Source organism: Ostrea edulis, chromosome 4 (assembly GCF_947568905.1).
Source record: "Ostrea edulis chromosome 4, xbOstEdul1.1, whole genome shotgun sequence".
In the NCBI taxonomy this organism is placed as follows: domain Eukaryota; kingdom Metazoa; phylum Mollusca; class Bivalvia; order Ostreida; family Ostreidae; genus Ostrea; species Ostrea edulis.
In genome coordinates this window covers 4738568-4749101 of record NC_079167.1, presented here as the reverse complement: position 1 = coordinate 4749101, position 10534 = coordinate 4738568, and the positions used below count along the sequence as shown (strand labels likewise).

The window sequence follows — 10534 nt, the reverse complement described above, 5'->3', positions numbered from 1 at the left end:
ACTGATGCCTTTATCATATTTGGTATATAAGTACCAGTAGGTTGTAAATGCTGTTAAAAAACATTGTTGGGGGAAAACTAAATCCAAGTTGAAGCATTAAGACTGCACCATAAAGAAAACGCTATTCCAATCTGATTAAAACCAGATCTTCAATCCGCTCCTCTATTGGCCATGTCGCGTTGCCACAAAACGTGAGGTTTCTCATTCACATCAGTTAATATATCACTAATCAATGGAAATGCGGAGAACATACTGTTGGATGTTGTGAGCATATATGTAATGTCATTTGGTACCTTAGGTACTCCAGGTATCAGTGTAATTATGTGTGTATTAAAAACCACTTAATGTCTGATATACATGATGCTGCCTGTGAAACAAATTCTGATGATGATTTTGATTAAATATCACTCTTTGAAGTATGATCTCATCTATATATTTGGTTTTAATTCTAAATATTTTGGACAGCGTTTTAGTACGGTACTGTATCTATTGTAACTACGGGTACCATCAATGCGGATTTAAAACTCCCGATTTGCGACCGGTGCCCAATCATGAATAGGCTTATTGTTCACCAAGTTCACCCATCTTCTTTCAGCTCAAACCGTATCCATGCCCCTTTAAATGAGTCATGAAGTGTGTAGTTTTGCGAGGACAGTTCCGGTTATCCCCTGCTTTGCACCTGTAGGTCATTTGGTCAGTTGGTAGACCAAGTGTTGTTTACTCAATATCTTGAGAACCTTTGATTGACAAACATCAGACTAGTTGGGATAACTGGTAGCCTCTATAGAGTAGATTACCCAATTTTATTTCACAAGGTCAAAGGTCAAAGTACTAACATAAAGAAATATTTTCCACTCAATATCATGAGAACCCTCTGTTGGATAGGCTTCAAAATTGGTACACTGGTACCCCACAAGGAGTAGATGACCCCTATTGATTTTGAGATCACAAGGTCCTGGGTCAAACTACTATAGGCATAAAAGGATATTGTCTTCCCAGTATCTGGAAAACGCTTTGATTGATAAACATCAAACTTGGTACAGTGGTAACCTCTAAGAAGTGGATGACTCCTATTGATTTTTAGGTTATAAGGTCAAGGTCAAACTATGCTGACCATAAGAAAATATTGTCTGTTCAATATTTGGAGAACCCTTTGCTTGATAGACATCAAACTTGATAGACTGATATCCTCATAACATTCTGAATTTAATCGACTTTGATTGATATTGCCACACAGTGGGCATATATGTTTCTTTAAAAAATTCTTGTTTCATATATGTGTGTAACCATTCTATTTGACTTTCTAATCATGCTTCATAAGTTTAAATCAGGATTTCTGTGGTTGCAAACATAAAATTCAAAATAAATTGAATATTTATGAAATATTTGCTTTTCACTTGTGACAGAAAATGACATTGTGTTGAACTGGATTCTGGACTCAAAATTCCTTGTGTTTGCCTATCAGGCCATAAATGATGGTGAGAGTTATGTAAGAGCCTCTAGTCTTCTCACTCTACAGACTGTTCTGCTCTCTACCCCATGGCTTGTAAAAGGCCTACTACAGGACATGGCAGTTACAATGGTAAGTTATTAGTTCATGACTAGAGAAAAGGCCTGTTAAATTGGAATTTATTGTTTTTTGTGGGGGTTGGACTATTTAAGAACAATTTTAGATTTCTGTATACCAATCTTCATTATTTCAGGATGAGATTATCACCAAGGTGTTAGATATCTGTAATGACGACAGTGAGGCTTTCCCCAGGAGGCGTGCGGTGAATCTCCTGAAACACTGCTGGTGGATCCTCTGTGACCAGTTAGAGTGGAATTCTTTACAAAGTATCATTGAGTGTTTCTCCAAATCACTACCACTGGACTTCGACTGGGAAGTCAAACTCATAGTTGTCAATTTTTGGTGTATGGTCCTTAAGATGTGTTTTGCAGCAGATGTTGACACCCGGTTGTCAGTTTCCAGTTTGTCATTGGTTACTTCTCCTGAATGCTTGAAATTTAGAAATGAAGATAAAATAGATCAATTTTCTATTACTACTGCTGTTTATGTAATTCTGAATCTTTTTAATGATTATGATCCTAGTGTTGGTGAGAAAGCTTACCGGGAACTTCTCTGGATAAGTGAAGCATTAGAGAAGCAGATTTTGGAAGAAAAGCCACCAACAAATGAGAAGACGGTTACTTTTTGGCATTCTTGTCAATGTTGTAGAGGCATGATTGAAAAACTTTATGAAGAAGTAATGGAGATTATGGAGCCTAAAAAAGTAGGGTCCAAATTTAGTAATAACTCCGACTTATCACTTTTAGATGATATTTTGTCATTAGACAGAGACCATGAAGCAGAGGATGAAGACAATGTGATTGATTGCTATTAAACTTAGCTAAAATCATTCTCATGTAAAACATTGTTTTTAATAATTGCTTGTAATTTAATTGTATTAAATAAAATTAAGTTTGATTCTGATCTTCAGTTATGAGAGGATGTATACACAAAATTAATATGGATAACGTGTCACTGATCAGCCCTGAACTTGCAGGTGAAAATACATGTATTATTAAAATGAGATGATTTGTATAGATTAATTATTGTTAAGTTTCAAGAGGAGAGGTAAGATAAACTGAGGAAATGGCTCAGTTTGGAATGTGAAGATCCGACAGAAAAGAGGCCCAAATTATGTTATTTTACACCTTAAAAAAACGAATTGGCGGTTTAAAAACTAGTCAGAATACAAGAACTCACTTCGCAGTGAGTGTCTACAAGCTTTTTCTATGAAGTCCCACAGTGACTGACCTTTTGCTCCCAATTAGTCTATAGGGTTCTTCCTCTCTTGATAACAATTTGCAATATATGTGAAGTGTCAAATCAATGGAGCAAGAACTGTGCATGATATGGCCTCTGGAGTGTCTATAAGCTCAGTGTTGCACACATGCTCTAAACAGGAGGCCCTGGGCTACGTTGCTCATCTGAGTCACCTTGAATGGCCCATATAGATAGATTTTCCCTATACATTTGCATGTAAAATTTGATCCCCTATTGTGGCACCACCCTACCCTCAGAGGCCATGATTTTTATACGACCGTCTTTAGACGGCACGTATTATGGTACATCGATGTCTGTACGTCCTTCTGTCCATCCGTCCGTCGGTTCGGAGTTTTCTATTTATAATTTCATTTCCCATTCACATATCATGCTGAAACTTGCTGTGTAGCTTCTTTGTGGGTCACTCTAAATTATACTGCAATTTTGATCCATTTTGACCTTTTTTCCAGGAGTTTTGCCCCTTTATTTGGAAATAATTATTTTATTGAGGGTACATAATTTGTCTGCCCAACTCCTCCCACAGTTTTCAAGTGAGAGCCTTCTTATTATGCCCCCTTCAAAGAAGAGGGGCATATTGGTTTGCACCTGTCGGTCGGTTGGTCGGTAGACCACTTGTTGTCCGCTCAATATCTTGAGAACCATTCACTTGATGATAATGATATTTCATATGTGGGTTGGTTATGAGTAGAAGAGGACCTCTATTGTTTTTCAGGTTCAAAGGTTAAGGGTCAATCTACTCTGGACATAGGAATATAATGTCCGCTCAATATCTTGAGAATCCTTTGCTTGAAATCATCAAACTTAGCACACTGGTACATCCTAAGGAGTTGATGACCCCTATTGATTTTAAGGTCATATGGTCAAGGGTCAAACTGGGCATAGGAATATACTGACCATTCAATGTCTAGAGAACCCTTTGCTTGACAGACATCAAACTTGGTACACCAGTGCATCTTCAGAAGAAGATGATCCCTATTGATTTTGAGGTCACATGGTCAAGGGTCAAACAGGACATTAGAATATACTGTCCGCTCAATATCTTGAGAACCCTTTGCTTGACAGACATCAAACTTAGTACACTGGTACATCTTCAGGAGAAAATGACCCCTATTGATTTTGAGGTCACATGGTCAAACTGGACATTGGAATATACTGTCTGCTCAATATCTTGAGAACCCTTTGCTTGACGGACATCAAACTTGGTACACTGGTACGTCTTCAGGAGAAGATGACCCCTATTGATTTTGAGGTCAAGGGTCTAATGGGCATAGGAATATACTGTCCGTTCAATATCTTGAGAACCCTTTGCTTGACAGACGTCAAACTTGGTACACTGGTACACCTTCAGGAGAAGATGATCCCTATTGATTTTGAGGTCACATGTTTAAAGTTCAAGGGTCAACCTGGACATTGGAATATACTGTCCGCTCAATATCTTGAGAAAGCTTTGCTTGACAGACATCAAACTTAGTACAGTGGTGTATATTCAGGAGGAGATGACTCCTATTGATTTTGAGGTCACATGTTTAAAGGTCAAACTGGACATAGTAATATACTGTCCACTCAATATCTTGATAACCCTTTTGCTTGACAGACATCAAACTTAGTACACTAGTACATCTTCAGGAGAAGATGACCCATATTGATTTTGAGGTCAAAAGTCAATTGTTGAACTGGACATAGTAAAATGTTGTCTCCTATATTTTAAGAATTATTTGCTTGATTGACACCAAACTTGGTACACTGGTTCAGCATAAGGAGTAGATGACCCCTATTGATTTTTTGGTCACATGGTCAATTCACTCTTGACATAGGAAGATATTGTCTGCTCAATATATTGAATTGATGATACTACTATCAATTAAATGATGAGTGTGTATAACCCTTTTCAATTTTGCACCATGGGGGGCATATGTGTTTTACAAGCATCTCTTGTTTTGTGGAGTGTTTGAATGGGTATTGAATATGTGCATGTGGGATGGATTTTGATTTTCTACAATTTTTGAGAAAATTACAGGTTGTTGAACTTAGTCTATTTGGAAATTAATATTCTATGGAGGGTACATAATTTGTCTGCCCAACTCCTCCCACAGTTTTCAAGTGAGGACCATCTTATTTTGTGGAGTGTTTGTATGGGTATTGAAGATGTGCATCTGGGGAAGGATTTTGATTTTCTTCCATTTTTGAAAAAATTACAGGTTGTTGAACTTGGTCCATTTTAAGGAAATCTATATTTTTAAGCTAAGACCCTTTGATTTTAGCAAACTTGAATCTGCACTGTCAGGAAGCTCTTCCATGTAAATTTGAACTTTTAATTTTCCCTATACATTTGCATATAAAACTTGAATTCCCTATTGTGGTCCCAACCTATTCCCAGGGGCCATGATTTAAAAAACTTGAACCTTCACTTGTCAGGAAACTGCCATGTAAATTTAAAACTTTGCTGGCCCAGTACAATGTTTGTTTTAAAATGACCCCACCCTATTTTTGTGATTATCTCCCCAATGAAGGGGACATGACCCTTTATTTGAACAAACTTGAATTCCCTTCACCCAAGGATGATTTGTATCAAGTTTAAATGAAATTGGCCTGCTGGTTCCGGAGTAGAAGATTTTTAGCACACCTGAACCGAAGGTTCAAGTGAGCTTCTCTGATCACATTTTGTCCGGCGTCCGTCTGTCTGTCTGTCTGTAAACTTTTCACATTTTCATCTTCTTCTCATGAACCACTGGGCCAATTTCAACCAAACATGGCCAAAAGCATCCTTGGGTGAAGGGCTTTCAAGTTTGTTCAAATGAAGGGCCATGTCCCTTTCAAAGGGGAGATAATCACAAAAATGCAAAAATAGGGTGGGATCATTTAAAAATCTTCTTCTCAAGAACCACTGGGCCAGAAGAGCTGAAATTTACCTGAAAGCTTCCTGACATAATGCAGATTCAAGTTTGTTCAAATCATGGGCCCCGAGGGTTGGATGGGGCCACAATAGGGGATCAAAGTTTTACATACAAATATATAGTTAAAATCTTTTTCTCAATAACCACTGAGTCAGAAAAGCTGATATTTACAAGAAAACTTTCTGACATAGTGCAGATTCAAGTTTGTTCAAATCATGGGCCCCGGGGGTAGGATGGGGCCACAAGTGGGGGGGGGGGGGGTCAAAGTTATATACAAATATACGAAAAAGCTTTAAAAATCTTCTTCTCAAGAACCATTGGGCCAAAGAAGTTGACATTTACATGAAAGCTTTCTGGCATAGTGTAGATTCAAGTTTGCAAAAGGTAGTTTGGGCCATAATAGGGACTAAGGTTTTACATGCAAATATATATGGAAAGTCTTCAGATATGGGCCAAGGTGACTCAGGTGAGCGATGTGGCCCATGGGACTCTTGTTTTTAATTTGTCGGTGTATTTTCGCTATTATCTCCCCTTAGAGAAGTTCCATCATACCCTTCACCCAAGAATGATTTGTGCCAAGTTTGGTTGAAAATGGCGAAGTGGTTCTGGAGAAGAAGATAAAAAATGTGAAATTTTAGGACAACGACAAACAACCGAAACCTTTGGCTCAGATGTTTACATGGATGTTTTGGGGTGGTACGAATACATTCGGTATGACTTAACCAATACCGATCACCCCTTAAGGCCGAAAGGATTGCCATGCATGCCAGTTTTAATTAAATTCATTTAAATGTCATAAAATCCAGTTCACGTAAGTAATTTATATTCATTGCACGTTTTATGCAGGCCTCAATAACTGATCAGGTATGAGGCTTATACAGTTTTTTTTTTACCGGTTACGAATTGATTTGCTGTTTTGTTGCACGCCACAGGAGTCGGCAATATTATCAATAAAGTAAAAATAATATGTTTTACGGCGTGACCGTGTTTGAGGGCGAAGCAAAAAAGTATTGGCTTTAGTATCTATATCCAAAACAGGACCCCCCCCCAAAAAAAAACAACAACAAACAAACCGAAGTTAGCACGAGGACAGAGCTGTATCAAAGCATCCTAATTTTGGACATTTGATCCGCCTATATATTGAACGCGGGAAATATAACACAATATTGATGTAAACAGTACATTGTGACGTCATATTCAGCGTCGTTATTTAGCAAATTTACAAACATAGGAGACATGGTGTTAATCGAGGAATGGTTAGGCTGATATATATGATTAGGAAATAAGATTTACATGCTTTTACGGATTTTATGTGTAACATCTCAGAACGACGTGAACTAGGGTAGACGAGATTCAAAATGGAGAAATACATGTCCACGCGCTAATATTCGAATCGACGCCATTGGTACCAAACTTTTCAAGTTCCATAGGTAATTGGTTTAATTTTTCATTATTTTCCTATATTTTCCTTTTAAACATGTATATACGTGTTACCTATAGGGAGAGCTCCGCTCTCACGGCCCTTCGGGCCATGAGAGGGCTTCGCCCTCTATAACAGAAATGAGCATTAATACAATCAATATGAGCTCATTGGTAGTATTTATGCTCATTTCTCATATATTTCTACTTTATTGATAAAATTGCCAACTTCTGCGGTTGTGCACGCGACATGGTAATCTCGGCTGAGATTCGGCTTGGCTGGTTGGTGTTTAAAGTGTAACTGTATTAAAACAACTGTATTTTTATGTCTTTCGGAATATTAGAACTGAAATTTTGAAAATATGAAAGGTAATTTACGGGGAGAACATTAAATTCACAACACCCTTTCATTTTCCTGGTTTCCAATTAATTTTCCAGTTTCGAACCAAGTGCCCTCTACGGATGCTGATCCAATAACATTCTCTTTAGAAGAGTGAACAGACCTCTCTAAAGAGAATAATCCAATAAATCAAAGAGGCAGGTCGAAATAAGAGTTGGGGTACGTCGTTTGGAAAATACTGCAAAGCATTGATTTTCTGGGGTTTATTTTAGAAATGGATACTATAAAATAATGCATGTGTTTGGTCATATGGCCATGGTTTGTAGCATTAACCTAAAAGCCTTAGTATATGTGTTATAGTTATGGCCATGTGTAGCAGTAAACCAAGTAATAAAACTTGAAAATTAAAATTTAATCCATTATACCCTTGGGCCACAAAAGTACGCTGATTAGAAAAATAAAAATGTGATACTATTAATAAGATCATTCATTATACTTTTCACTTATTTGTCACTAAATGTTCATATAACATTTGCATCCTTCTCAGTGACATATTGCTAACAGCTGCCCACAATGTTCTCTTCACAAACTGAACAAGGTAAAAATTTCGATGTATTGACATGGTATAACTATCTTGCATTGAGGGCCATGGCATGGGGGGAAATTTGGAGATGGCGTACCCATTTGCTCTCAAGAAATAAAGCAATGATAATAACCTTATAAAATTATAAAGTGTAAATAAAAGCTTTCTTCAATTCGTTGTACACAATCAACATTCTATTTTTAATTAATTCAATATTTACACATACCACATTTATCCTTTTTAAATACCCACTCAGTCTAGGCTGATGAGAAACTGATAGTTTGTAAAATTTATATTAAGCCAAAAAAATAATGTTTGTTTTAGGTCGCCTCTGATTTTAAAAAAGGGTCAGTAGGTAGGTTTTTAATTTTTTTAATAAATAAACGTGCCTTCGAATCAATGAAAATTTGATAGTTAAAGTTGTTATACAATGTGTTTAATAGATAAAAAATGGGTTCAGAACACAATGTTTAATTGACAAAATACACAGTATTTGATTGAGTTTGATATATATATATACATTTTGTATATACATTTACAATAAATGTCTTGGCATTTTGGGTAATAGTTCGTACATCGATAAATTGAAATCAGAAAATTGAAAAAAATTAATAGGGTCGGTGGATATATTTAAGGTCGGTTGAGCGACCTGAAACAAACACATATTTTATTTTGGCCTTAGTTTGCATATTTTCTATTTCCCTGACTTGCATTTGCATGGTCATCACTTCAAATTGTAATCAGTGTGGGAAATTTGAATGTGTGTGCAAGTACAAACACTACACAAGGGTAGAGTATTCATTATTATATTAGAATTATCCAACAAGATGTTTTAAACTTTTTAATCCTGTAACTACATTTATCTAGAGTATTTGAAAACAAAATAGTTCAATATGGGCAAATATTTGTTACTGGTAAAACAGCTGTCATCATCATCTTCATTAAACAGTTTATACCACTGGAACTTGTCACTTTGACATATATTTATTATATTGAGACACATGCTAACACAATGGAGGACACTCCCTTCCTGCTGCCACTTCTCACATACCTTAAAGTACTCCAACAAGTTAGAGCCTCAGTTTTACTTCTCCCCTCATTTATAACTAAGCAATATTCATTATACTCCAGAAGAGGTAAAGAAACTAATCGAGTATACTCAATTAGCTTTGTGATATTTTTATTACTTGGTGTGTGTATATACACATGCATATCTGTTTTTAATATAATAGAAGATTTGCGATAACTCCTTGTGTTTATGCAATGTTATTTTGTTTACTTCAATGTATTGTAATGGTTCTGTCAATATCATTTTAGTTTTCCCGTCAATAATGGAGACCAGCAAATTAAGACAGTTGTCATGTACACTGGGAGATTTATCTCGTCCCGATGGAGACGCCACCGTTTCTCAGGGAGACACATGTGTCACTGCATCAGTGTATGGACCTGGCGAGGTAAAGGTAGCCAAAGAACTTCTAGACAAAGCCACCATAGAAGTGGTATACAAACCTAAATCAGGTCTGCCAGGCTGTGCAGAGAAATTGTTTGAGAGGACAATCAGGAACTCTTGCGAAACTGTCATTCTTGGAAACCTACATCCAAGATCATCAATTTCAATTACTGTGCAGGAGATCCAGAACCGTGGCTCCCTACTAGCCTGTTGTATAAATAGTACCTGTTTGGCTCTATTGGATGCAGGTGTTAGTATGAGGTACCTCATGGCAGCAGTCACGTGTGCAATAAATGACGATGGTGATATTTTCATGGACCCTAACATGTCACAGGAACAGAGTGCACGTGCAGTTTTGACATTTGTGTTTGAAAACTGTAACTTTGAAGTTGTAACTGTCAATGCCAAAGGTTGTTACACACTAGATCAATTTCAGCAGTGTTTGTCACGATGTAGAGATGCTAGCAAGTCTGTGTTTCAGTTTTTTAAGGATTCCTTGTCTAAAAAATTGTCCAAAAGTGAATGAAGCAATAAATACTGATATTGGTACATGTATTCCTGCAAATGTTTAAAAAAAAATTCCAAGACTTTTCAGAGACTCCTAGACCTGCGAATGCATTGACTTATTACATGTCAACTTTAAACTGAATATTCAGCACATAGTCTATATGGAGAGCCAAATTAACATAAACTCAAATAATTGAAGATATCTTCAATTATTTGAAGATATCAATTCATTTGATGCGCGCAACAACTGAATTAAAGATCTCTTCAAATAATTAATGAACAGATATCTTCAATTCTGAATTATTGTGTGCATTAATTGAATCAATGATAGCATTAATTCTTCAGCTGAATTGATGCGCGCTTTAATTGAATTAATGATCTCTTCAAATGAATTAATGATATCAACAATTGAATTGATGCACGCTACAATTCAATTGAAGAGAGCAATAATTGATATAATGCGCACATTAAATCAATTGATGAGAGCAATAATTGAATTGATGCGCGCATT

The 10534-nt window shown here is 36.5% G+C and overlaps 2 protein-coding genes across 4 annotated transcripts in view; both read left to right on the top strand.

The window, feature by feature from the left end:
• LOC125670207 (BRCA1-associated ATM activator 1-like) overlaps nucleotides 1-2467 on the top strand; it is a 10828-nt gene extending 8361 nt beyond the window's left edge. Inside the window, exons 10-11 of the mRNA XM_048905250.2 lie at nucleotides 1407-1582; nucleotides 1704-2467. Of these exons, the coding sequence (XP_048761207.2) occupies nucleotides 1407-1582; nucleotides 1704-2384 (857 nt within the window). The 3' untranslated portion in view covers nucleotides 2385-2467. The remainder of the gene's footprint in view (nucleotides 1-1406; nucleotides 1583-1703) is intronic.
• A 3793-nt stretch (nucleotides 2468-6260) lies between these two features.
• LOC125670218 (exosome complex component RRP46-like) lies at nucleotides 6261-10065 on the top strand. Of its 3 annotated transcripts, XM_048905275.2 has the most exons (3): nucleotides 6401-6535; nucleotides 7582-7702; nucleotides 9384-10065. In XM_048905275.2, the coding sequence occupies exon 3, from the start codon at nucleotides 9398-9400 to the stop codon at nucleotides 10040-10042; it is 645 nt and encodes a 214-aa protein (XP_048761232.1). In that variant the 5' UTR covers nucleotides 6401-6535; nucleotides 7582-7702; nucleotides 9384-9397; the 3' UTR covers nucleotides 10043-10065. The 3 variants fall into 3 exon arrangements, with proteins under 3 accessions (XP_048761231.1, XP_048761232.1, XP_048761233.1); XM_048905274.2 differs by lacking the exon at nucleotides 7582-7702 and having other exon boundaries at nucleotides 6261-6535; XM_048905276.2 differs by lacking the exons at nucleotides 6401-6535; nucleotides 7582-7702 and adding an exon at nucleotides 6579-7154.
• Nucleotides 10066-10534: the final 469 nt, after the last annotated feature.

Bases quoted from the DNA above. Each gene is read 5' to 3' on its own strand.
- LOC125670218 (XM_048905274.2), top strand. From the start codon at position 9,398: ATGGAGACCAGCAAATTAAGACAGTTGTCATGTACACTGGGAGATTTA.